This window comes from Rhinichthys klamathensis, unplaced genomic scaffold (assembly GCF_029890125.1).
Source record: "Rhinichthys klamathensis goyatoka isolate OS25496 unplaced genomic scaffold, OSU_Roscu_1.1 h1tg000501l_1, whole genome shotgun sequence".
In the NCBI taxonomy this organism is placed as follows: Eukaryota; Metazoa; Chordata; class Actinopteri; order Cypriniformes; family Leuciscidae; genus Rhinichthys; species Rhinichthys klamathensis.
The window spans coordinates 942,597-968,375 of NW_026606982.1; the positions used below are offsets into that span (position 1 = coordinate 942,597).

A 25,779-nucleotide genomic window follows, 5' to 3' on the forward strand; every position below is an offset into this window, starting at 1 on the left:
CTATTAATCTATCTGTCTATATATATTTCTATCTATGCATCTATTAATGTGTCACTATACTCTATATGTCTCTCAGTCAATGTGTAGCCTACATTTAAATGGAAGCCTAAATATAACTAAACAAATCGCACTATAAATGTCACTATATCACCAAAAATCTGTTATCTCAAAACCAAATTCCGCTCACAAAAACCCACGATGTGAAAATGCGTTGACTTCACTTTTATACTATGTGATTGTGTGATCTGTTCCCGACCGACCTATCAATCAAACCCTGACTCGACGGACCATGCCACCTGTTGAAACCATGGTTGAAACACTCAGAACCTTCATTTAGCCGTAGTCACGTGACGTGGGTGTTTTGAATCACGCTTCGGATCAGTGTTTCGAATCATCTGCGCTTCGGGATCTCGCAAAGCTTCGGAACGTCTGTTTCGCGTCAGCCATCCCTACCCATAGGAATAAAGCGGAGCGCGGCGCGACAGAAGTATCGCACGGACAAGTGGACACCCTGGTCCCCGTTCACACTACAAGTGACAAAGCGACACGATACCATTCATTTCAATGGGGAGCGGGCGATTTCCGGCGACAAGCGCGACAGCGACCGGTGGGGCGTGTCCAAGGGGGTAATCCATCAGCCGGAAGTTGAAGCTGCCTCCGGGGGCCGCCATTGTAGCTGGCTATCACCTGCTGTTAGCATCCCATTGACTCCCATTCATTTTGGCGTCACTTTGACAGCGAATAACTTTACATCTGAGGCGTCCAAAGACTCCATTTGTCCATTATTTATTTCTAAAGAAACACGACAATGTATAAAAGGCTCCATTACTTTGTATCTTACGTTATGGCCCCGTAGAAGCCATTCTTGTAAAAATAGGCTAACGATTGCGTCATAACCACTGGACGCTCTGTCGCACAGTAGAGAAATTACCGTATAGACAGAAGTAGAAGCTCGTAGGCAATCGTTTACTGTCTATGAGGCAATCGGGTGGACATGGAGGCATAAAGTCAAGGGAGAAGCCCATAGATAGAGAGTTCATAAAAGCAACGGGACAAAATATTTCAATGATTATGTATGATGCATTTTGTGGTATGAGACAAAATGGCGGCGCGCGCAAGTGCAGCGGCTTTGAGCTCTCTCGTTCCCGCTGCTATTGTACACATATGTGTGTGGGAGGGTGTGTGTTGTCGGGGAGGGAGGGGAGAAAGGGATGGGGGGTGTTTGTTTGTCTGTTATATTTATCTATTAGTGTGTATTTTGTCTAAAGCACTGATCTGGAGTAGCACTTGGAATTTCGTTGTGTTAATACACTGTATTTATGCAATGACAAATAAAGCTTGAAAATTTAAATTTGAAATTTCTGAAATTTCTGAAATTGAAACAACAGATTTGTTTCAGATTTCAATTCAGATTTGTTCCGGCACAGCTACTAGAAGGTCAGAACGGTTGCTCACGTGACAACTACGTCGTCAAGCTCAGTTTGAGCCTGCGCAGAACGCTTGGCTATCAGGAAGTGAGTGCCCATGTTGGGCTTCAACTCTCTCCGTTGAAATCAACGGGGTCGCTGTGTCCATTTCTTTTACTGTCTATGGGCGTTTCTGGCGACGCGACAAAGTTGAGATCTGTTTAACTTTATGCAAATGCTGAGCGACTTTCGGGAGCGACAACCAATAGGAGTGAAGTCAGTGGAGCCTGGAGCGCATCACTCTTCAGTGCTGAGTCTGACCGAGGCAAATTGAATGAGAAGGTCATTTTAGCAGTCAGAAACTGTCCTATAATTTATGATCTATCTCCGTGTACATACAGTGGTACTGACTCCATGCCTGAATGGTTTCGGGAACCAAGATAGGCCGGTATTTGCCCGTTTGCTGCAGTTAAAGGACAACTCCGGTGCAAAATGAACCTCGGGTGTAATAACACATTGGTACAGACTAAATCGTTCCCTGAGATTTGTTTTCATGATAATCGAATGTAAAGAGTTTTATCTCTAAAAACAGTTTAGCTTATAACGCTAGTATATTGGGCATCGAGTAAACAAAAAGAGATCGCTAGTTAATACCATTAACAAGGCTCAAATTAGCCCCACACTAACACGGCAGCATAATGAGTGTCCTTACATGCAAACCGAAGCATTGAGAACTTTGTAAGTGTATAGACAGTTTAATAAGAAGATACTTTACACAGACAGTACAGTTAGCGCATACAGACAGCAGCCATCTTGGAAAACAGCCTCGATCAGTCAAACCACGAACACGGTGATACGTGAGCTGAACTGTGACTTGGAATCTCATATGGTCCGTTGTTTCCGGAAGAAAGCACTGAGCGCATAAGAGAAGCACTGAACGCAACAGAGAAAATAAAAAAAATAAATATAATTTATCTTATCTTTAATATCTACACGTACTGTTCGTGTGAACTGTTCGTGTTCGTGCTCACCTTCGTGGTTCGATTGATCGAGGCTGTTTTCCAAGATGGCTGCTTTCTGTATGCGCTAACTGTACTGTCTGTGTAAAGTATCTTCTTATTAAACTGTCTATACACTTACAAAGTTCTCAATGCTTCGGTTTGCATGTAAGGACACTCATTATGCTGCCGTGTTAGTGTGGGGCTAATTTGAGCCTTGTTAATGGTATTAACTAGCGATCTCTTTTTGCTTACTCGATGCCCAATATACTAGCGTTAGCTAAACTGTTTTTAGAGATAAAACTCTTTATATTCGATTATCATGAAAACAAATCTCAGGGAACGATTTAGTCTGTACCAATGTGTTATTACACCCGAGGTTCATTTTGCGCCGGAGTTGTCCTTTAAATAGCCGCTATTGGCAAAGAGCACTCACTGTTTCTCGTTCATCTTTAATATTATGTATTTTATTTACTGATTCCATTTATATTTAGACTTTTCCTTCCAGAATATTTGTTTGTAGAGGCAAGAAAACGTATTTGGCCTCGTTTACACTGTCAGTGAAATGTGACCCAATTCCGATTTTTTACTCGCATGCGACACAGATCGGATGTGTTCTATGACAGTGTAAACAGGAAAAAAACGCATGCATTCGGATATTTCGAGATCGGTTACTTTCAGGCCTTGTTCATATGTGGAAATAAATCAGATGTAAATCGGATATGTGCCAATGCGACTGTCATGTAAACATGTTACATTTGCATAAAGATGGGCATCGGCCAGCTTTTGACGCGCAGCATTTTTCCAAATGAAGCGCCGCCTTCCCGGGATGCTTTGCGGGCACTTTAAAGTCGCGTGACGTCACCCATAGGAGCGGTGCGCGGCGCGACAAAAGTATCGCACGGTCAAGTGGATCCGCACCCTTTGGCTGCGTCTCCGCGGTTTAATGACGAGATAAACCCCCACGCGCATCTGTGGATGGACGGATGGCCCGATGAAACATTGTGTCGTCGTAGGTAGGAGAGGAATGTGGACACACGTTGACACAACATATCAAAGGTTGGCTTGCTCATCCAAAAATTTCGGACCCACTGCTCCTCTTTAATGCCCGCAACGATCTCATGAAAGTGCTTTTATTGCACGATTTTTTTTTTCACGTGGCATTTACACCAAAAATAGTTTTTGCGTGCATGATACGCACTTTATGGCGTGTAATACGCACGTTTACAGTGCGTATCATATGCAAGCAAAAACTATTCTTGGCGTATAAATGGCATGAGAAATACAATTTGTGCTATAGATAGGCCTACTCACTTTTATGAGATCGTGTTGTATATGTTCCCACCTGTCCTGAGATCTCGCTGCGCGTTCGTCCATCTGAGCAAGAAGACCCCTTTAAACATGCGCGATGTTTCTGTCAAGTGTAAACACATGACTCGGATATGGGTCACAATTTAAAGAACGTGTAAACGGGCGGTAGAAAAAATCGGATATAGGCAACAAATCAGAATTGGGCATCAAGACCTGCAGTGTAAACGAGGCCTATGTTGTCTAACATAGAGTAAAATCCATGAATGTCCTCCAGCGCAGCCACTGGCGACCTGCAGCGTCAAATTTGTCGCTTGTAGTGTGAACGGGCTTTTGTCTGCTGCTCAGTACAGCTGAAGACAAAAACGGGTCAGCTGGACCGGCCTGTATCGAAGATCTGCCTTTTGATGGAAGCCGAAGTGTCATAGATGAGGTCCTGACTAGATGACCTGACCACAGATGTCCTAGGCTCAAGAGAAGATGATTTCACTTAGATTAGCTCTGCACAAATGGCTCCTTTAGTTTAAATTAGGTAATTTGGGTAATTGTGGTTAAAGTAAATATTCACAATTATGCAATTATAGGATAGCCTCCAGTGAGTAAATTACAGAATAAATCTTTTTGTGAGATCTATCTCTTTAACGACTTTCTTGGTGCAAGATGTCAATATTAAATCAAGAGGTTTACAATTGAAGGATGGTAGCTAAATAACTGTGGAACGTTCTCAAAACAACACTGCTTTTTGCCTCGACAAAGCTTTCTTTGAATACAGTGACACTGTTTATTGCATGCAGTACATCATTTGTACTATATACTGTGTAATGTCATGACCCAAACATCATCATTCCAGTCACCACTCACTAGACTTAGTCAGCTCAGGAAGTGATGACCACCAGGAAGGGCTGTAATGTTCTGATTAGGAAGTGAACAATAATGAAATATGTTTTGTAAGTGTGTGCACTGCATTAGCTGTAGGGGGTATTTTACAGACTTCTTGTTGATTGTATGTATTATAAAAAATTAAACAAACAGATCATAAATTCAAAAGATTTGTATTTTAATAATGTATTTGAAATGTATTTGAAATGAATACTCAAGCTGAATTGCTCAATCTTTATGATGTAATCAGCGGTAAAATAACCTAAAATATATATAAAAAAAGTCATACATCCAGGTAAAACAGAGAAAAAGCTCATAGAAAAATAAAGACTAGGCAAAACTGGCAAGATCATTGGCATTTGAAAAATCTATGAGTAACTTTAAGTAACACATTATATGTGTGTAAACACATCAGGTAGTAACATAGTGGCTTAGTAAACAAAGTGGCACATATACATTCAGGTCAGTGCTGTGGTTCATTCAGGTTCACATGTCTGTTCCACAAGATTATTGGTCCTAATAGCTATCACTTTAAATGCACTAGAAGGTAAACTCTGAAAGGGCGTTGAAGTCTCACTCCTCGTGTTTATTTTTCTGAGTAGTGAGCTTTTAGTGCAGTCTAGAACTGCTGAATGGTAATGCAGTATAGCAGGTCATAGGGAGCATCACTTGAAAATGGGGCTGAGGATTGTGGGCATGGTCTCGTTGACCTTCTGCTTGTACAAAGTGTATAGGGCATCCTTCTTGCTGGTCTTTTTTATGCAGCTGTGGGGACAGAAATGGGTTTTTGATTCAATCAATGAAGAATAAACCTATCAAAGAATCTGTATGCGCATCTATTTATGTATTCACTATTTGCTGTATACTCACATCTTCTTTAATATCCATAATGAAAGACAGAGGATGATGACTCCAGCAATGCCAATAACAACTAGGCCAACCAGACTGAGATTATTCCATGATGTTCCATTTATGTATTGAGTTTCCTTCTCTTCTGATAGTGGCAGTGAGAAAAAACATGATCAAAACTAACTTAGTAGTGTAAAATGCAAAGGACTATTTACAACCTAAGGATACTTTCTACTGTCTTTACATCTTAGGACATACATTTGCTTTGTTAATCATACATATTTTCAAAAGCTTAAAAGAGCACATTAAATCGAGACACAATAACTGTCTTTAAATAATCACAAACAAACTTCAATTATGAATCTCAAAAAAAAAAAACAGAAATTACAGATTTTACATAATTTGTCCCAGATTTGCTTGATTACTTCTCAGCATAATATGCATAAAACTCCAAAATCAATAAGTCTAACCTGTACACTGTATTTGGCTCCAGTCACTCCAGAATCCTCCATCAGCGCAGTACATGTTCACCTTTGACCTGACTTGAAAACAAGTTTTCTTACTTTCTGCTTCTCTCCGGATGTCATAAGATAGGTCCAGAACTAAATTTTCTAGAACCTTCCTTTGCTGAAGGAGAAATAAAGATAACATGAGCTTTGACAGGCTGGATTCCTGTTTTGTTTTTTTCTTCTTCTTTTTTTGATTTGGCACACAACCTAAATCAAATCTTGGTTTAATGCTGCATGCCAAGATTCAGAATAAAATGCAATTGAATGGCGGTTGTTCATGTCGACAAGTGTTGTTTACAAATTACTGATGTTACAAAGCAATAAAACCACTTTGAGAGAATTATCAGCAGTGTTCCCCCTTTCTGTTCCTGAAGGCATTTTAGATGTATCAAATACATCAGATTCTTATTTGCCATTGGTAGACTATTCTGTAATGTCAATCACCTGTGTAAATGTGAGACACCTTAAATATGTACCAACAAGCACAAAAACTTGAAAATTGTGTTTATGAATAGAACCGAGAATTTTAATCATCAAATGACGCTGAGAAGAAGAAAACAAGATAGAATGACTGGAATACCTGCTGTTCTTTGTCATTTGTCATTAGAGTGCTTCTCTCGATCTCATATTCCAAGCAGTGTTCTGGCACCAGACCACTAGGTGGCGACCAATCTAACTTCAACAGTCCATCAATCTCTGAGATGTGCACAGAGGATACCACAGCTGGTTTTACTGCAGAGAGAAAGAAAGAGAGAAGCAACTGAGGAATATGTTCTTTAACCCTCTGGGGTTGTTCGTTTAACAGTCACACTTGGGGTGTTCGGGTCCAAATGGACCCAAAGGGCAGGATTCATATTTTAAAAAAGAAAATCATAAAAAAAAAATTTAACTTGTTTTCTATACATTTTTTTCTTTTCTTTTTTGGTGTTTTGAGATATTTTTATGATTTATAATTAATATTTATGCAATAATTATGACCCATTTTTTCCCATTGAACATAATAGTTTTTTTTTTTTTTTTTTTTTTTTTTTTTATCAAAGCTGTATTACATTTTAGAGTGAAGCCTAGGCCTCATGAAAGCAATTTTTAAAAAAATATAGATGCCATCTGGTGGACACACTGAGCATTTTTATCACGCAATAGCACATTTTTACCACTAGTGGATTTACAGCTCTCTGTAGAAAGGCTTGGGGATTCTAGTGATTTTTGCAAATATATACCAATTTTTTTTCAGGTTGTTGATTTTTAAAATATACTAAACAGATTCTCAAAGACTATTTTTGTCTTGGTTTTTGTTTTTTTGGTTGGTTTAAATGGTAATTTGAAGTGCCAGTTTTACTTTATAATACAGATTATTATAAATATATAATACAGTGTGTGTGTGTGTGTGTGTGTCTCTGTTTTGCACTCTTGATGTTTTAGAGATTCACCCCTTCACCGTTGAGTCATTTTTTCTGCATTCTGGCTGATTTGTATATTGTATGCACAAAAAAACTGTTTTCATATTTTTGACAATTTCCCATTCATTTCCAATGGGGGTCATTCGGACCCGAAGGTCCTAAGTGTGAGTATTTTTTTATATTTATTTTTTACAACCACTTAGACTATTCAAATAGACTATTCTATTTGAATAGTCTGTGTTTTCATATTGAATAATCTGTGTTTTCATATTTTTGACAATTTCACATTCATTTCCTATGGGGGTCCATTTGAACCCGAAGGTCCTGAGTTTGACTATTTTTTTTACAACCACTTAGACTATTCAGATCCTGTCCCCATTTGTTTTGTGTGTTCACATACCTAATACCATAAAAGTCACCTAGTTTCGTAACATTCCGATTAAGCTGTGATTTTTAAAAATTCAAAACAGATTTATGTACAGTAATCTGAATTTATGAGTGTGTATGTGTATAAAAGTGTGTGTGGATGTGTCTGTTTTGCACTCTTGATGTTTTATAGATTCTCCCCTTCACTGTTGTGTGCTTTTTTTATGGGTTGTGGCTGATTTGTAGATTGTACGCCCCAAAAAACTCTGTTTTTTCACATTTTTGCCAATTTCCCATTCATTTCCTATGGGGGTCCATTCGGACCCGAAGGTCCTGAGTGTGACTATTTTTTTTTACAACCACTTAGACTGTTCACATCCTGTCCCCAATTTTTTTGGGTGTTCACATACCAACTACCAACAAAGTCACCAAATTTCAGACCATTCCGAAGAAGCTGTGATTTTTAACATTTTTTTTATTTGAATGATTCGGGTCCATTTGGGCCGAACAACCCCAGAGGGTTAATGCACTTTACTGTTGAGTCAGATCAGGTGCTCATTCTGTATGTCTCCCTAGTTAGCTAAATTTGCAATAGGCCTATATACACTCATATTGAGATTTTTTTCTGTCATACAAACAGTGTGTATTTACCATGGTTTTGGACCTCAATAGAGAAGTAGGCTGTTCTCAGACTTCCTGCAGGAGAGGATCCATTTACACACATATTAAACTTGGAGAACTCTAAGATTGATTCTCGAGGTATCCTGCATCCTCTCCGAACCTCAGATAATATGATGTATTCTGGACATTCCTGTGTTTCATCCATTTCCCTGTGCCTGGAAAAACAGATACACATATACTCATTCAAAAATGTGGGATATTAATGTAAAACTGATTTGTATGTTTTTTGTGTGCATCATTAGATATCTTAGAAGAGAAATTATGTCGTTGAAATTATGACTATATTCAGGGTAGATTTACACGACAACAATGTACTAAAAATGGAAATGTTTTCCTTTGCGTTTTTCGCGTACAGGTACAACGTTGTCTAAACAATCCCCGTCCACACGGATCCGCAACAACGACTAAAAACGCTGTATTATGCATGCCAGGCCAGTAGCCTAGTTAGCGGGGTTACTTTACTATGCACCTAGAGTTCAACAAGCTCCTGCCCACTTTTTCAGTAGTCCTGGTTGCGGAAGTATTTTTTCCATTAATTTTTCCCATAGGGATTTTAAAAAGCCTTCCTTAAAGAGTTATAACATGAGCCGAGCCAAGCCAATCAGCTATGAGGTGAATCATAACATTACAAACTTTGATTTGAAGCAAAAAAGTTTTTGAAAATCGAACAAAATGACAAGGGTACAAGACTTAACGGTTTTAGTGAGGGAAAGAACTACAATCCCATGAAGCATTGCGAAAAGCATAATCGAAATAAAAATGGAGAAATATTAAACAACTAATTTACAATGGTTGATCATATATATATATATATATATATATTTTTTTTAATTGCAATAAACATAATATAATATGTATATATATATATACATTGAGAGCTTATCGTCTCGATTACATCATTTGCAGTGCTTCATCGGATGGGTGGAGCTAAAGAGCTATTTTGCCACATGTCGCTTTTTTCGACACATAGATTGGTGTAATTTGTCTGTACAGTTTCAACTGCAATGTAGTTTTTCTCTAGGAATTCTGCTGTAAAATATGATTATTTAAAAAATAAGCTGAAATAAGGCAGGCTGACCGCTTCAATAGAAGCAAATACCATGGATTACCTTGTATCTCACAGTAGGTCTAGGTCTGTCTTAAAAAAAAATCTGTTTCCCTATGCAGAAAATGAATGATGAAAATGCATTTGAGTTTTTACTTCCGGAACCCGTCTGTTGTACTAGACTGAACACGTAATGCGCATGACGTCACCTTTTTCACACAACTTGCACTTTGAAACCCGTTTTCTGGCCTCCAGAATGCCAATGTCATGTAAATGGCCCCTCAGAGTATCACCAGTTATAAATGTTATAAATGGTATTTTGGCATCAAATTGAAGATTCTATTGTATTGCGACCTGTTACACAAGTTCACAGAAAGAACAAAATGACTAAGCAGTCCTGTCTTGACCTGTAGTGCAGTGGAATGTGCTTAGATCCAAAAGGTTAATCCATGACCACAACCAAATTAGCTTATGTTGAACTTTGCCAAATTCAAATGTGTGTATAGCATGGCACTTCATTTTTGTCTTCTATGGAACAGATAAAACAGCAGAAGCTTTTGCATTAGAACACTGAAGGCTATAAGTTCTCTCAAATACAAGTAATTCCAAGTAAAATGACTTGTGTTTCAACCTGTCCTCACCTCTCCCTGCGGCACAGTGCAACAACCCTTACTGCATCTGTGAAACTATCTTAATCAATGGTTTAATGTAAGAAACATTCCCACGGAAGTGCTCACCAGTAATAGAGGTAGTGCTGTGAATTTGGAGGCTGGACAGGTCCTGAATCCCAGGTGCATTCCATGTACTCCTTCCCATAGTAGACGCAATGAAAGTCTCTTATTTTTGACCCTGCCACACCTGGGACAAAACCACAGTTGAGAACATGTTTAGGTAAAGGAGAACAATCAAAATAGAAAGCAAGGCCATCTCAGGTGAATTGCTGGTGGCACTGCTGTAAGGTGATGCAGCATGAATATAATATAAAAATAGAGTAAGCCATTTCAAATAAGACACAAAGGCAATTTAATAAACATTAAAATGTACATTTATTTGCAACAATGAATGCTCCATTCAGATTTTGCACTTTAAGGACTTAACACTAGAAGTGCAAGAAGCGGTCATTTTGACCGCTAGATTCCAAACTCTATATTTTTAATGATAAAATACCCAATTGAGAGATGAATGCATTTATTGTATTATCTTTTAAAAACAAAACAACAACAAACTGTACATTTAAACAAGTTTAATACATTTATAAATAATAATATCATTAGTACCATAATTATCGCATATTCACAACAGATAGGCTATTTTCCATATCCATTCAACATAATTCAGAACAAGATAATAACAACTAAATGTAACAAAAGAATACCGCGAAATTCAGTGCGGTCAATATGACCGTCTATGGCCGAAATAGGTAAATATGTTAATTTGTTTTTTTTGCCTTATGTGTAATTTATAAGAAAAAAAAAACACAATGAAAATACAGACACTTTTTATTGTTTATATAAAACATATTTATAATAATTAAGTTATTGATAATTTTTTAAATAATATAATTTTAAGTTATTGCAGATATAAAATTCAAAACGGTCAAAATGACCGTCGTGGCCGTTCTAGTGTTAAGGACAAGAAATACTCATTTGTGATTTGAATTCACTCATGTCATTTTATTGAATATTATTATATGCTATTATAACAGTATGGATAACTTTTGAATGACAATTCTGCCAAGAAATGAATAATGAACCATGATTTCCTCAAACTCGATCAATTATATTTAAGGTAACGTAATCTGAAAGAGGTTTTTTATCTTTTATTTTTTTACCAATTTCTTAGAAAGACACAAATCTAAATGATGCAACAGCTGTTTCACTCCTCAAAAGCATTTTGTCTTGTAAACAAGACATAAGTGGATTCCAGATGGGTGTGTTTAGACTACTAGCATTTTATTTTTTTTGCTTATGCAATAAAGTTTAGATTAAAAAGGCTGCATGGGAACATAGAAGTGGAAAATATCCACATGCATTCGTTTTAGATGGATACAATTTAATTTAATTATTAATGTTTTAACTATAAATGTATAAAGTCTGAAGAATTACGCCAACACAAAGAAGCCAACGTATAAAAATGCTTTGTTGATTATTCCTGTGGAGTCTGTCTGACTGACCTTTTCTATTCCTAGAATTTGTTATTATTGTTTATTTGGAGCATACAATCAGATACAAAAAAAAAACTGTTTTAAGTTAAAGATGCGATTGATGAAATGCGCTTTTTTCCGCCAGCTGTGAATAATAATTTTGCTAGCGAAAGTCAGGGATTGCAGAGATAAAATGAATAGTAACTCGGCTGGTCATGGGATCTCAAGCACAACGGAAGACAATGCTGAATAAAGTCATAGTTTTTGTTATTTTTGGACCAAGATGTATTTCCGATGCTTGAAAACATTCTAACTAACCCACTGATGTCACATGGACTACTTTGATGATGTCTGTATTTCCTTTCTGGACAAGGACAGTATACCGTACATACATTTTCAATGGAGGGACAGAAAGCTCTCGGACTAAATCTAAAATATCTTAAACTGTGTTCCGAAGATGAACGGAGGTCTTACGGGCTTGGGACGACATAAGGGTGATAATGACATAATTTTCATTTTTGGGTTAACTAACCCTTTAATGAGAGATTTTTACATGATTTTTAACAAAATACCATTTTTAGAGGTAAAATTATTTAATAAATGAATGACTGCATAATTAAAAGAAGCTACAAAGCAATATAAGGATTATAAGATTTCAGTTAGATTCCCTGCAAGAACAATAAAGGATGTATAGCTGGTCTTTGCTCTTGTTCGCTTCAGTGAGGTAGTAGTTTTTAAACCTTTTACCTGTAGGTTCAGGTGTGAACATCCTCTCTGTCTCCTCCCCTTGGACCTCTGTCCCATTGTTGCAGGCACACTTTAACACAGTGAGCATTCTCACCGTGACTGGTTTCTCAAGGTCAAACTGGGCAGCATAAGTCAGCTTGACTGTTCGGACACTCTGTACAACACAAAAAGAGGGCAGTTTTGAGTCACAAATAATATATTTAAGGATGTTGTGCAACAAATAGGTCTCTCCTGAATATATATAGCCCACAGGGAGAGTGGTTACATTAAATAAAAAACAGATTTTTGGCGAGTCTCAGGAGTTCCATGGAACACTGAACTATAGTTTACGAAATCGACCTTTACAGTAAGTTCAATGAACTGCAATTTATGAAATGAGACTTGGTTTTGAAACCAGCCTGGCCCTTATCATTTCTTAGATTAAAGCTCTAAATGCAAATGTACAAATTGAGTTTGCTTTCAAAACAAAGTTTTGTCAAATGTGGGTATTTGGACAGGCGCAATGATTCAGTGAATAACAAGTATAAAAGTTCAGAAAGAAACAGACTTGATTGAAATGGCTGATATGTCACAATAATGATTAAATACTAGAGCAGTTTTCTCCAGCAGGACTGAGCACAGCTTTAGTAAAACAGTCACAAAACGTCCACAACGTTTTCACGGAAATGCAACAAAACAAAACAAAAACTAAAATCTCTAGAGCGTAAAGTTTTTTCAAAACATTTAAAAATGACAAGTGAAGCATGCATGAAGTGTGAAATACACTTGTGCTGGCAAGGCCAGAGAAGTAAATATTTACTTGTTGAAAGGGAAAAAAACGATTGTGTTCTGCTGATTCTCAAGGATCCTTACCCTCCATCGTTCCTCGTAGGTGTCATAGTATCGGAGTTGATATCGTACTGTGCAACCTGTAAGGTTCTGAAGGCTGGCTGGCCGAGTCCAGTGAATACTGAGGTAACCCAGGAAGCCAGGGTCTTTTATCTCAATATTGGCAGGTGGATCCACTGTGGAAAATGTATATGTCTATGAACAATGTTGTTTCCCTTTTATAACGCTTGGCTTGAAGACAGACTAAGCACCTGCAGCAAACATCTACAGTAGTTGTAATTCTGAACTCAAGAGTCGTCAATCGGATGAGTCAAACTGTTTTGTGTGCATGCCATGAGGACAAACAGTTGTGAAATCCAGTGAATTCAGCCTATTTATCAGTGATCTGCGACACAAAGTCGTGCTGAAACTTCTATCTGTCTAGTCATAAAGTTAGGCAATCAAAGAACGGATGTAAAAGGAAACATGAACAATATAACAAATGTTGAAGACAGATTTGAGAAATATCAAATACGTTTACTATTTGCTTCATCTTAGTTTACCTACTAAAGCTTTGATAAATGTTATGTTCATACAAATACTGACTGTCTTGTATTTGATCTGACTCAAGGGAAGTCTGGAATTGTGCCTATTTGTTTAATCGTTTCATTGGAATCAGCCAGGAAACTTACCCGCCTTTCCACAGGCCACGACCTCTGATGTGGAGACGGGGTCCTGAGTCAGCAAAAGCAGAGTAAATGCAGAGAGCCATACAGGAACCTTATTCGGCAGCAACATGTTCTTTATCTGTCTCTGAGGGATAAAGCATCGGACATGTACAGCATTAATCTCTCTTCACGCTTGTTTGAATTACATTGTGCAGTGTTCTTAAAAAGGGAAGAGTTTAAATCACCCACACAGTCAGATCTTTTGCTTACGTATAAGGTGTGGCCCCTGTGTTTGTTATAGCCAGATAAGTTAATAGTCTGCTCAATCTTGTCAGCTATGGCATCTTAACCCTAAAACAGCTGTTCTGCATCACAGTGTTGTTCTCAGCCTTAAATTGAGTTCACACAAAAATGGAAATTCTGTCATCATTTACTCGGCCTCATGTCGTTCCAAACCTGTATGGCTTTTTTTCTTTATGCAAAACATAAAGGAGGATATTTTGAAAAATGTTGGTAACTAAACAGTTTCGCTGTACATCGACTTTCTGTGTAAAAAAATATTTTTTCAAATAATCTTCTTTAATGTTGCACAAAAGAAGAAAAAAAGTCATATTTGACTCATAATGATTGCAGGTTATTTTTGGGTGAACTAACCCCTTAACACATTCGCAAATATGACTTTATATATAAATATATAGTATTTATAGAAGGGAAAGCAAATTATAAACCATATTAATTCAGCATATAAATGGAACGTGCATTAAAAAACAAATGTTGATATGTAGTTAGAAACATGTTGATGTTCTGTAAACATAAAAATATATTTTTAATTTTGTTATATATTAAAATATGCAAATATTACAATATTATATCCTATATTATATGATAATTTCTTTATATGTTCAAAATGAAAAGATGTTCACAATTTTAAACAATAATGATCAGAGAACTAGAGTAAAAATACAATGGTGTCATAGTTATATGTTCACTCTGTATTCTTTTTAGGAACTCTGTTTTTTTAATATATATTATAGCTACATTAAATATAACATATTTGCCTTATAGGCCTAATGTTTTAAAATAAAGGCTGCTATTTTGATTTGAACTCAAATATTTACAATAAATGTAGATATCTGCACACACAAAAACAAGTATATAGTTATAGAGTGAATTCAGATCAATTACTCCACTTTATAGTTAAACTAAATACAGCCTATTTAAATAAAGTAGATCTGAAAAGGTGCTGAGAAGTGGAAAGTCAAAATATCCATATACGACGAACAAAAAGCTACTACAGTACAAAATATTAGAAGAAATATACTCACTGTCACTGTCCTGTGATAGAACCTCCTGATGGTATGAGCTCATATAGTTGCCTTAGGATGGACTGAATGAAATCATATCATGGTTCTTAAATGTTGTAGGAACAGCGCTCTCTAGTGTGAGTGACTCATTGTGCGTCTGCGCGCGCGTAAATCACACGGTTATTTACAGACTGTCTTGTATATAGTTACAGGTTTTTTTCTTGAACGACATACATGCCACAATTTGTACAGCATTGCAATTGATACCGGTAAAAGTTAATCAAATACTTGTGGTTTTGTCATTTGGTAAACTGGTTGAACAGTTCGGAATGATTTGAAACAAAGGATCATTGTTGCTGCAGCTCCGTTCACACAGAGCGTTTGTGTTGTTCGGGCGTTCCGCCGGTGTGTTGTCCTGTAAATCACCCTAGTTAGACTGCCAAGTGTTTACTTGGGTTTACTCTGTTTATTCAATTTTCCCCATTATGTGCAGAAATATGGTCTTTACAAGGCAGCAAGAAAAAATATTTTTGCAGGGGGATGTTTATGCTGAATGCGAGCGTTGAGAAGTTTTAGCTCTCAGAAGCACAGCCATTTATTTTCCTAAGTGTAAATGATAAATGTGTCCTCTGGGCTTTAGGCTGATTGAAAACAGCATGCTTGCAAGTTACCATTGATGAGAAATATCAGAAAAATGTGCAAAATAAATAAAATAAACATCATCAGATGCACAATGTAGGCTAGTAAAATATATATAACTACTCTATTTAATATGTTAAGGCTGTACGTTTATAGTATTAAGATAGACCACAAATTCACAATTTTCCTCATTAATATAAACTAATACATAATATATAGTGCTTTTAGGAGTACAAATGTATAGTATCCATAATGTGGCTTAAATTCAACAATAGGAAACTTAGCTTGCAGTAACACATATTTGCAGTAACAATCTTTCTCAAGATTTTTAAAGCTTCAGTAAATGGGTTCATATCTCATAAATAGGCCTACATATCTCTCATAATTACAAATTGGACTAGAGTGTTATTTTATAATCTGTTCATTGATAAATAAACAACTTTCGTCTATAGCGGTTTTGAACGACTCAAATTATTCTGCTGCAAATAATATGGAGTTAATAGTGTCTGCTTATCTTTGTTCATGAGTGCAACCTGAGAAAACAACACTTCCTTCCTGAACCTGTGCCTTCTCTGTGATTGATTCTCTGGAAGAGAGATGTAAGCTTTCTTTGGAAATGGATTCATAGTTCTTGAATCATTTAGCAGACACAGACAGATGAATGGTCAAATGTGTTGCTTGATATTTTAATAAGCATTGCTTAATACAGTCTGATACTAAGAGAGGTCTGTATTTTCTACCCTGTTATATGAAGAATTGTTCCTGCAGTGAAGGAGAAGCACAAAGCAAAGGTCAAGGACGCAATGAAACACTGTAAAATGTTATTTTATTCCAGTATTTTGACATCTGAAATGTTTCGGGTAGTTTCCTTTTTAAGAAACATCCTAATGTGTTGAAACAGAGATTATGTACAAGAACAATGGTATGATCCAGACATGCAATCCAGTTATGTCATACAAAAACATCTATACATACAGTACGCACTGCATAGGAGGCATCTCCTGTCTATTACTTTTGAATGAACACTTCTTTTTACAAACTGAACATTTTCTCAACATGAATGAGGATCAGAGCTGACAAGTGAGATTATTTCAAAGCTTTGCTAAAATGGAGTTTGATTGTGAAAGGGGACAAAAAATAACACGAGAATGGCTTTCATTCAAACAGCATACTGTCATCCTCCTCACAAACAACAGTGTAAATGTGCATACTCAGTATGAGCCGTCTACTCGTTTCCCACAATGCAATAAGACTGTCATAAAACCCGTTTCAGCGTTAAATTTTTCAATTTAAGGTCTTATGGCAACGATTATCTCTGCTACAGTTCCGTCATTATTGTAGCATACTGAGTACTATAGAATATTAATAAAAAAGTAGCATGCAGTATGCAGTTTATACCTTGTACCAGGCACCCAGTTTCTGGAATCTCGCAAGTGACAGTGTACATGGATGTGTGTGAGTGACAGATGGCTAATTGGAAAGTCTTAGACACAAACAAATGTGAAACTGACACTTTAAACTGATCTAACATGGAATTCACAGATCTTATCTAATGGGTGTGAGTGAAAGTAAAATCAAATATAATAAAAACATGTTTTGTTAAGAAGAACTGTACAGGTTAAGAAGAACTGAAAACATTTTAGATTATTGGCAGAGATTGTGTCAAGGACCCTGAGGAATTGCTGTCATCAATACATCACCAAGCTTTGGATCTGAATCAGAAGCAAGCTGCTATGCTACTGTATATGGACTAGGGTAGGGGAGTGAATCATTACTAATCGTTGTAAAATTTAGTTCCCAAAACTCCTTTCCACAGAAAAGTTGTCAACAGCTGCTCCTACTGCCAGGTGAGCATACTGTGAGGTTTTGAAAGGCATAAATCAATGAACAATGTTTACTCATCAGTCTCTTCAAAACATCAACAAGTAGGCTAACTTTCAAGATGTGCTTGAAGTGGTTATTCAGACATGACAGCAATAATAGGCAAAACATACCTGTAGTTTTCAGACGGAAATATGGCAAATAATCATGTATGGTAAAAGATCGTAAACTGTTAGACCTTCGATATAGATAGACAAGCCTAAAATTGAAGTCACCTTGAAATAAAATTTGACAAATGTAATACTGCAGTATTTAGTATTAAAGATTTATCAATGCGCATCAGTATATATTTTAAATCCATGTGCACTTTCCCTCCCTCCTGCAGCGACATCTCTTCTCTGATGACATTTTTACTGGCGTGAGGGCAGGACAACCTGAGATCAATCACATGATCTCAGAGATCACAGCAATAACAACTACAACCATCCAATCAATTCCTAATGGACAAAATCAAGTCCCGCCCTACATTTTTTCTTGTTCGGAAAAGTGTTACAGCTAATGTTCAGGTAGTGAGCAGACAAGGCTAAAAAAAGGCAAATGTTGAATGACAGTACTTACATGCCCACTATAAATTCGTTTATACGAGAAAGCAGGCTAAGACACGAAGGTTGGAGTTTACATGCTCTGTATTAGCAGCCATTTTCTTACTTTCATATAAACGTAATGAGAATGTGGATTATGCAGTCATGTAAACGCATAAGCAGCATTCTTATGTTTTTTTTTTATTGAGTGCACAAAAAACTGCACAATTCAAGTAACATAAAAACTACTGATGCGTAAGCAATGTGATGAAACTGGGCATGTAAATGTGAACGTTTCTTTCTCATCTGATCCTCATTAGCTTTCTCACAATAAATGGCTTTCTGGTGTGCATGTAAACGCAGAAATGGAAACTGAAAGAGCTAAAACCTTTCAAGATGGTGACCTCCAAAACCTCCAATTTCCTCAAGACGTTTTGAATGTTATTGCTGATTTTGGGGCAATAGTTAATGTTTTTCAGAGGTTGATAAAGAAGTAAACAATTTAAATAAATAAATAAAACATACAAAAGTACATAAAGGTAAATAAATAAATTCCTCGATAAAACAAATAAAAATGACTTGTACATACTAAAATTTCTAAACATCTTTAGTTTACGGACGAACTGCAGCACATCAAATGCTTTACAACTTGATTACATTTTCCAGGCATCAAAGATTCTTTAGATTTGTTTATCTATGAGACATTATTTTTTAAATCAAGCCTTTAGTTGATTGTAAATTTAAATCCATACAATCAAGTGTGTGTCAATTATAAATGGACTGTTTCTACTCTATGTGATTATAATTAGGTGTTGCAATATTTAAAACTGGCCTATTTTTAGTGCTGAAAATTATTCATACCTGCACAACAAACAATGAAAATTCTAGTGCACAATGCAATTACAATGGAATTCTGTTGTGAATTCCTCACGCAGGCTGTTCACGAGAACTGAAGCAATAAAATAAAACCTGTGGGAAAACCAGTCATAATTTAGAACAAAGATTTGCAAGTATGTAAAAGAACACAAACAAGCCTTTGTCTCGTATGTACATGAGCAGTGTCTTCACGTTTCAAACAAAACAGTGCAGGCATGCAGAAAGAAATTAATACTTTCTAATGCACTTCCAATGACTCACCTGACTGCAGTAAATTAACAATTATGACAGCCATGATCCCTTTTTTATGGCAACATCTTTGTCGGTCCTTTCCAGGTGTCCCCATTGTTGGTCTGGTTGTGATTACATGCACATCAATACATGTCTCTCCCTTACTTATTTCCTCAGAAAGACAGGAAACAACAGACAGAATGTAACGAGATGACTGACAGCTCTTAGTGACTTCATACAGGAGAGGGCTGGAGTGGCACTGAAATAAAACCTTCCCTCTGGTCCAGAATCAGCCAGAAAGCTGCATACTTTTCTCCTGTCCTCGCCCATTGTTGGGCTCACCGGTCCAAGAGAAGAGCAAACACGAGAGATATGAGAAGGAGATACAAAAGAAAGGAGACTGAGGTGTCCAGCATTAAGACGGCACAGCCAGTCGTGGACTAGAAACAGATATTTCCCCTCAGAATGAAATGTGTGGCTTTAACGTACAATTTCCCTCCAATAGGGCACAATATTGGAGCTTTAAACTGTCTAGTCCCCTCCATAGAGGCTTATAAGAGGTAGGGGAAAGCCGGCCTGTTCACCACAGTTGAGTTAGGGTGAAGGGTCATGACCTCCACATAATAGGTCAAAGAACAACACTGAGAGTGAGGAGTGAGGATGAGGTGGTAAGGCAGGGTAAAGGGATGCTAAGTGGACGTCCCATGATCCAGCGATGCTACATGGTTGAAAGTTGGTTGGGCTTTGATGATGGAAGATCCAGCAGTGCCTGTACAGTGACACCAACTTTCACCAGACCTCGCTCCTCCAGGATGTGATGTGGCAAACACAACTTGTCCTGTTCATGAACACACAAGCAAATGTAAGCATAAATATAGATAAATAACATCGATAAGATAAATGGCCTATATTATAAATCTGTACTACCTTGTTAAAAATGATGACACGGTAAAACAAAAATACAACATTTTTAAATAATACAACATTATAATGTACACTACTGTGCAAAAGTTTGGGGCTGGTAAGAATTTTTTTAAAGGCTGCATTTATTTGATCAAAAACATACAGCAATATTGTGAAATATTATTGCAATTTGAAGTAACTGTTTTCTATTTGAATATATTTTAAAATGAAATTTGTTCCTGTAATGTCAAAGCTAAATTTTCAGGAGTCATTACTCCAGTCTTCAGGGTCACATGACCCTTAAATTTGATGACTTGCTGCTCAAGAAAATGTCATATTATTATCCATGTCAAAAACAGTTGTGCTGCCAAATGTTATTGTGGAAACCATGATGTTTTTTTTTTAAGATTCAGGATTTATTTGAAACAGAAACCTTTACAATATAAATAGCTTTACTCTCACTTTTGATAAATGTAATGTGTCCTTGCTGAATAAAAGTATTAATTTCTAAAAAATCTTACTGACCTTAAACCTTTGAATATATAGTGTATGACATTATGGATAAACATTCAACTTCATTTTTTTTTTGGATGAATGCACAACTACTTCAACATGTGCACATCTATCAATATCCCTTTAAGTAAAAACTAGATTATGTTGTAATTTTAAAATATGTAGAATCAATAAAATATTCAATATCAAATTATATAATAAAAAAAAAATGCAGATATCGGATGAAAACATACCTGTGTCACTCCAAGCTTTTTACAAGCATCCAAGAAATTCTCAACATTCCGCCGACACTTGGCCATACTCAGCTTTGGCTATTAAAGACACACACAGACAATGTCCTTTATAAAAACCTTCAGAGAGTAGAGTATCTAGCACTAAACAGATCCACACAACATCAAACAATTTATGTGCTTGTTTTGAATGCTAAACAAAGGTGCAGAAAATCTCATTTGAACCCAGAAATACTCTAAGACATTTCATTAATTATTATCAGAAAAGGAGATCCAAGAAAGTCTGAATGAAACATTCAGTGGGACTTACCACTGCAGGGGAGGGCACATGAATACTGGCCACGGAACGAGGACGAATGTGATTGGCCAGATGGCATAAAACAACACCATCCATCAGAGCAGCACCTACATCGTCTGGCAACAAAACCTTCAACCTAGACTCAAGGTTCTGCAAAAAAAAACATCACTTTAAATCCAAATAAGAGACAGGTATATCAAATGAATGAAGCAAGAATCATCCATGTGCTAAACCTCCATCCTCTGTTCAGTCATTCCGGCTATCACATTCGCTCTTCACCACCAAGACAGCACATAGCTGAAGAGGTGGAAGTTGGACATGACCGGAAATCATTAGCAAAGACAAGCAAGCATTTCACTGCGTGTGTGTATCAAAAAAAGTGTATAAACACACACTACCGTTCAAAAGATTTAGATCGATAAGATTTTTTAACGCTTTTAAAAGAAGTCTCTTCTGCTCACCAAGGCTGCATTTATTTGTTCCAAAATACAGCAGAAATATGGTGAAATATGTTTACAATTTAAAATAACTGTTTTCTATTTGAATACATTTTAAAGTGTCATTTATTCCTGTGACCAAAACTGTATTTTCAGCATCATTACTCCAGTCTTCAGTGTCACATGATCCTTTAGAAATCATTCTAATATGCTGATTTGATGCTCAAGAAACATTTCTTATTATTTAGTGTTGTCAAAATGATTAATCGTGATTAATCACATCTAACATAGAGGGTTTTTTTTTCAAATCGATTTGACAGCTCTATTCTTATTATCTATGTTGAAATTTTTTTCCAGGATTCGTTGATGAATATAAAGTAAAAATAAAAAAAAGCTTTTGTAATATTATACACTACTGTTCAAAAGCTTGGGGTCAGTAAGAATATTTTTTTTAATTAATACTTTTTAATGCTTTTATTCAGTAAGGATGCATGAAATGGGTCAAAAGTGAAAGTAAAGATATAGAATGTTATAATGATATATATATATATAATTTCCTTTATACAGTTGAAACCAGATGTTTACATACACTTCAGAAAAAAACACAAACACTTTTATTTCTTTACTGTCATACATTAAATCAGAGTAAACTTTTTCTGTTTTAGATCAATAAATATTAACATATTTTTTGCAGAATCGAGCGAGGGATCATTTTTATGTATTTTTTTTTATCACTTTCATCAAAGTCAGAAGTATACATACTCTTCCTTAGTATTTGGTAGAATTGCCCCAAAACTGTTTCACTTGGGCCAAACGTTTTGGGTATCCTTCCACAAGCTTTCTACAATAGTTTGCTGGAATTTTGGCCCACTCCTCTTGACAGAACTGGTGTAACTGGGTCAGGTTTGTAGGCCTTCTTGCTCGCACTCGCCTTTTCAGTGCCGCCCACAAATTTTCTATGGGATTGAGATCAGGGCTTTGTGATGGCCACTCCAATACCTTGACTTTGTTGTCCTTAAGCCACTTTGTAACTAATTTGGAGGTATGGTTGGGGTCATTGTCCATTTGGAAGACCCATTTGCACCCAAGCTTTGACTTCCTGGCTGATGTCTTCAGATGTTGCTTCAATATATCCACAAAATGTTCTTTTCTCATGATGCCATCTATTTTGTGAAGTGCACCAGTCCCTTCTGCAGCAAAGCAGCCCCACAACATTATACTACCACCCCCATACTTCACAGTTGGGATGGTGTTCTGAGGCTTCAAAGCTTCGCCCTTTTTCCTCCAAATATACCGTTTATCATTATGGCCGAACAGTTCAATTTTTGTTTCATCAGACCACAGGACATGTCTCCAGAAATTAAGATTTTTGTCCCCATGTGCAGTTGCAAACAGTAGTCTGGCTTTTTTTTATGGTGGTTTTGAAGTAATGGCTTTCTTCTCCCAGAGTAACCTTTTAGCTCATGGTGGTACAGGACTCGTTTTACTGTGGATAATGACACTGTCTTACCAGTTTCAGCTAGCATCTTCACAAGGTCTTTTGCTGTTGTCCTGGGATTGATTCACACATTTCGCACCAAAAAACGTTCCTCTCTGGGACTCAGAATCCGTCTCCTTCCTGAGCGGTATGATGGTTGTACATTCCCATGTTTTTTATACTTGCGCGTTATTGTCTGAACAGATTAACGTGGGACCTTCAGGCATCTGGAAATTGCACCTAAGGATGAGCCACACTTGTGGAGGTCCACAATTCTTTTCCTAATGTCTTGGTTGATTTCTCCTGATTTTCCCATGATGTCAAAGAAAGAGGCTCTGTGTTTGAGGTGTGCCTTTATATGCATCCACAGGTATGCCACCAATTAACTCAAATGGAATCAATTAACCTATCAGAAGCTTCTTAAGCTCAGAGTGGAATAATCTGGAGTTTTCTTTTTGTTTAAAGACACAATAAACTTAGTGTATGTATACTTCTGACTTTGATGAAAGTGATAAAAAAATATATAAAAATGATCCCTCGCTCGATTCTGACATTTAACAAATGCAAAAAATATGTTAATATTTATTGATCTAAAACAGAAAAAGTTTACTCTGATTTAATGTATGACAGTAAAGAAAAGTTTTTGTTTTTTTCTGAAGTGTATGTAAATATCTGGTTTCAACTGTATATCCTAGTATAAAGTAATAGTAAACCCTACACAATAAGGGACCAAACTGCTTTAAATAGGCAGTGACTCAAATAGCGCTCCCCATGTGAAGCACACATCCAAAAATGGTTTTACTCCTTTCCTCAGAATTAAATAGGAAACGTTTGTTCCCACCTGTCTGATTACATGGTATGAATTACTGCCTGAAATAGATCGTCCTTTTTTTACATCATGACCTAACAAGTACAGTTAACACTACTGATGAGAGCTCCACAGAGACAAGTAGAAACATAAAACAGATAGAATACTGTCCAAAGAAAGCAAGAAATCACTGTTATGGCAAGTGGATTTTAAAAGCACTGACAATACATTTAAAGAGAATTTTTACCTAAATAAACCTCTAGGCTAAAATTAAAAACAGAACATGTTTTTGAGTGTGTTTCACTTCGCTTACCTAGAGATATGAATCAAGCATTTTTTATTATCTTTTTTAACTTTGTAAAATATGCCAGAGGAATATTACGGGGGAATTCTGACCTGCCGCAGGAGTCTGATCTGCTCCATCTCCTCCCTGAGGTGCTCCATCTTTCTCCTCATGGTAAAGCTTGGGTCTGTGGAGCTTAAGTCTTGACGATTTCCACGGGAGAAGGCTGAGTAGTAAACACACAGTCATTATCATCATGTTTCTCTTCATTTCCTTTAACAACTAACCTGTCTGATCTTTGAGTCTGGTAAATCTTTAAATCTGCACACTGTGTAAACCTGGTCACTCAGTGTCTCCTGTCTGTTCATTAGCATTAGCTTATAAAAGGGGAAGTTTAGAGGTCTCCCATGACTGCCCTTCAAAGATCAAGTTTGTTCATGCACATCTGACTAATCTACTGACAATTTACTGTTGAATAGCTCCATAATTCATATTTTTATACATTTTCTGTTGCAGCCCTGGTTTAAACAAATAAATCTGCTTTAAAACACTTTGATGTGGAACAAAAAAAACATAAATAACCTCAGATATAGACTTTACGGTTTCAAATGGTTTTCAGCTGTTTGTGGTTTTTTTGTTCAAGCCAGACAGTTATTTACTAGATGAAATTACATTACATGGCCATTAAAAGGCTTAAACAACCACACTTCTCGATTTCTCCATATTTTCACAGCACTTGGTAAACCTATTTCTCATTGCTATAGTATGAGGCCTAATTTACATGAACAAAAAATATAGAGAAGCATGTTTTGATTTGTTTCGTTGATGTCTATATGCTGTATTATGCAGATGATAAACATATCAAAACAGGTGATTTATTGATTGTTCACATAGCAGCGGTACCTCTACAGCAGCTATTTGTGGGTCTCAGAGCACAAGATATTAATATTTCAAAAATATGACTGACTCAAATGATAAAAAGGGAAGCATTGAGACTGATAACAAGCGGTTTTGGTATTGTATGCTGCTCAATTGCCATTGTTTTCTGTGAGACAGGAAGCACAGGCCTTCCTTGTGCTTTCCACTGAATTGCAAAGTCATGAAAAAAAAGCCTTGGTATAACTAAAGTTCAAGACCAAAGTTTAAGATGATATCTTTCCAAAGAAATGCTGTTCTTGACCTCTAAATTCCCATTAAACAAAGGTAATTTTGAAATGAAAGAGATCGTAAAATTTGAGTGCAGTCTCTAAATAAGATATCTGTGGGAAAACCACTGTTAATGTAGTAAAGAGCTTAAAAGACGATTTCAGACATGATGCTTGTTTCACTCAAGTGTAATTACTAGAAACGGTTTTAAATAGGAAAATATCCGGGGTTACACATTGATACAACTTTCATTGCTTACTTGCGCTAAAAAGCAAATGCTTTGCAAAGCTAACAAACATTGGCAATACCATCACCAAGATTAAAAACAAAGACAAATTATAAGAAAATAAAAGGGGAGGGGGCGATAAAGGGCCTATTTACACATGGTTACTTGATGCGATCGGATAGCTATCAGATCTGAAAAGA

General features: G+C 36.6%; 2 protein-coding genes across 5 annotated transcripts in view; both read right to left on the reverse strand.

Moving 5' to 3' along the window:
• Positions 1 to 4,845: 4,845 nt before the first annotated feature.
• On the reverse strand, positions 4,846 to 15,229 carry il13ra2 (interleukin 13 receptor, alpha 2). Of its 2 annotated transcripts, XM_056237881.1 has the most exons (10): positions 15,132 to 15,229; positions 13,831 to 13,951; positions 13,184 to 13,335; positions 12,332 to 12,485; positions 10,179 to 10,299; positions 8,367 to 8,551; positions 6,530 to 6,681; positions 5,911 to 6,067; positions 5,462 to 5,585; positions 4,846 to 5,356 (listed from the first exon to the last, which is right to left on the reverse strand). In XM_056237881.1, the coding sequence occupies exons 2-10, from the start codon at positions 13,934 to 13,936 to the stop codon at positions 5,257 to 5,259; spliced, it is 1,251 nt and encodes a 416-aa protein (XP_056093856.1). In that variant the 5' UTR covers positions 13,937 to 13,951; positions 15,132 to 15,229; the 3' UTR covers positions 4,846 to 5,256. The 2 variants fall into 2 exon arrangements, with proteins under 2 accessions (XP_056093856.1, XP_056093857.1); XM_056237882.1 differs by lacking the exon at positions 4,846 to 5,356 and having other exon boundaries at positions 5,459 to 5,591; positions 5,905 to 6,067.
• A 2,894-nt stretch (positions 15,230 to 18,123) lies between these two features.
• Positions 18,124 to 25,779, reverse strand: part of lrch2 (leucine-rich repeats and calponin homology (CH) domain containing 2) — a 131,009-nt gene continuing 123,353 nt past the window's right edge. For all 3 annotated transcript variants that reach the window (XM_056237874.1, XM_056237873.1, XM_056237872.1), the window contains 4 exons: positions 24,321 to 24,433; positions 21,215 to 21,352; positions 20,908 to 20,985; positions 18,124 to 20,096 (listed from right to left, as the gene is read on the reverse strand). In XM_056237874.1, coding sequence (XP_056093849.1) covers positions 19,977 to 20,096; positions 20,908 to 20,985; positions 21,215 to 21,352; positions 24,321 to 24,433 — 449 coding nt within the window. In that variant the 3' untranslated portion in view covers positions 18,124 to 19,976. The remainder of the gene's footprint in view (positions 20,097 to 20,907; positions 20,986 to 21,214; positions 21,353 to 24,320; positions 24,434 to 25,779) is intronic.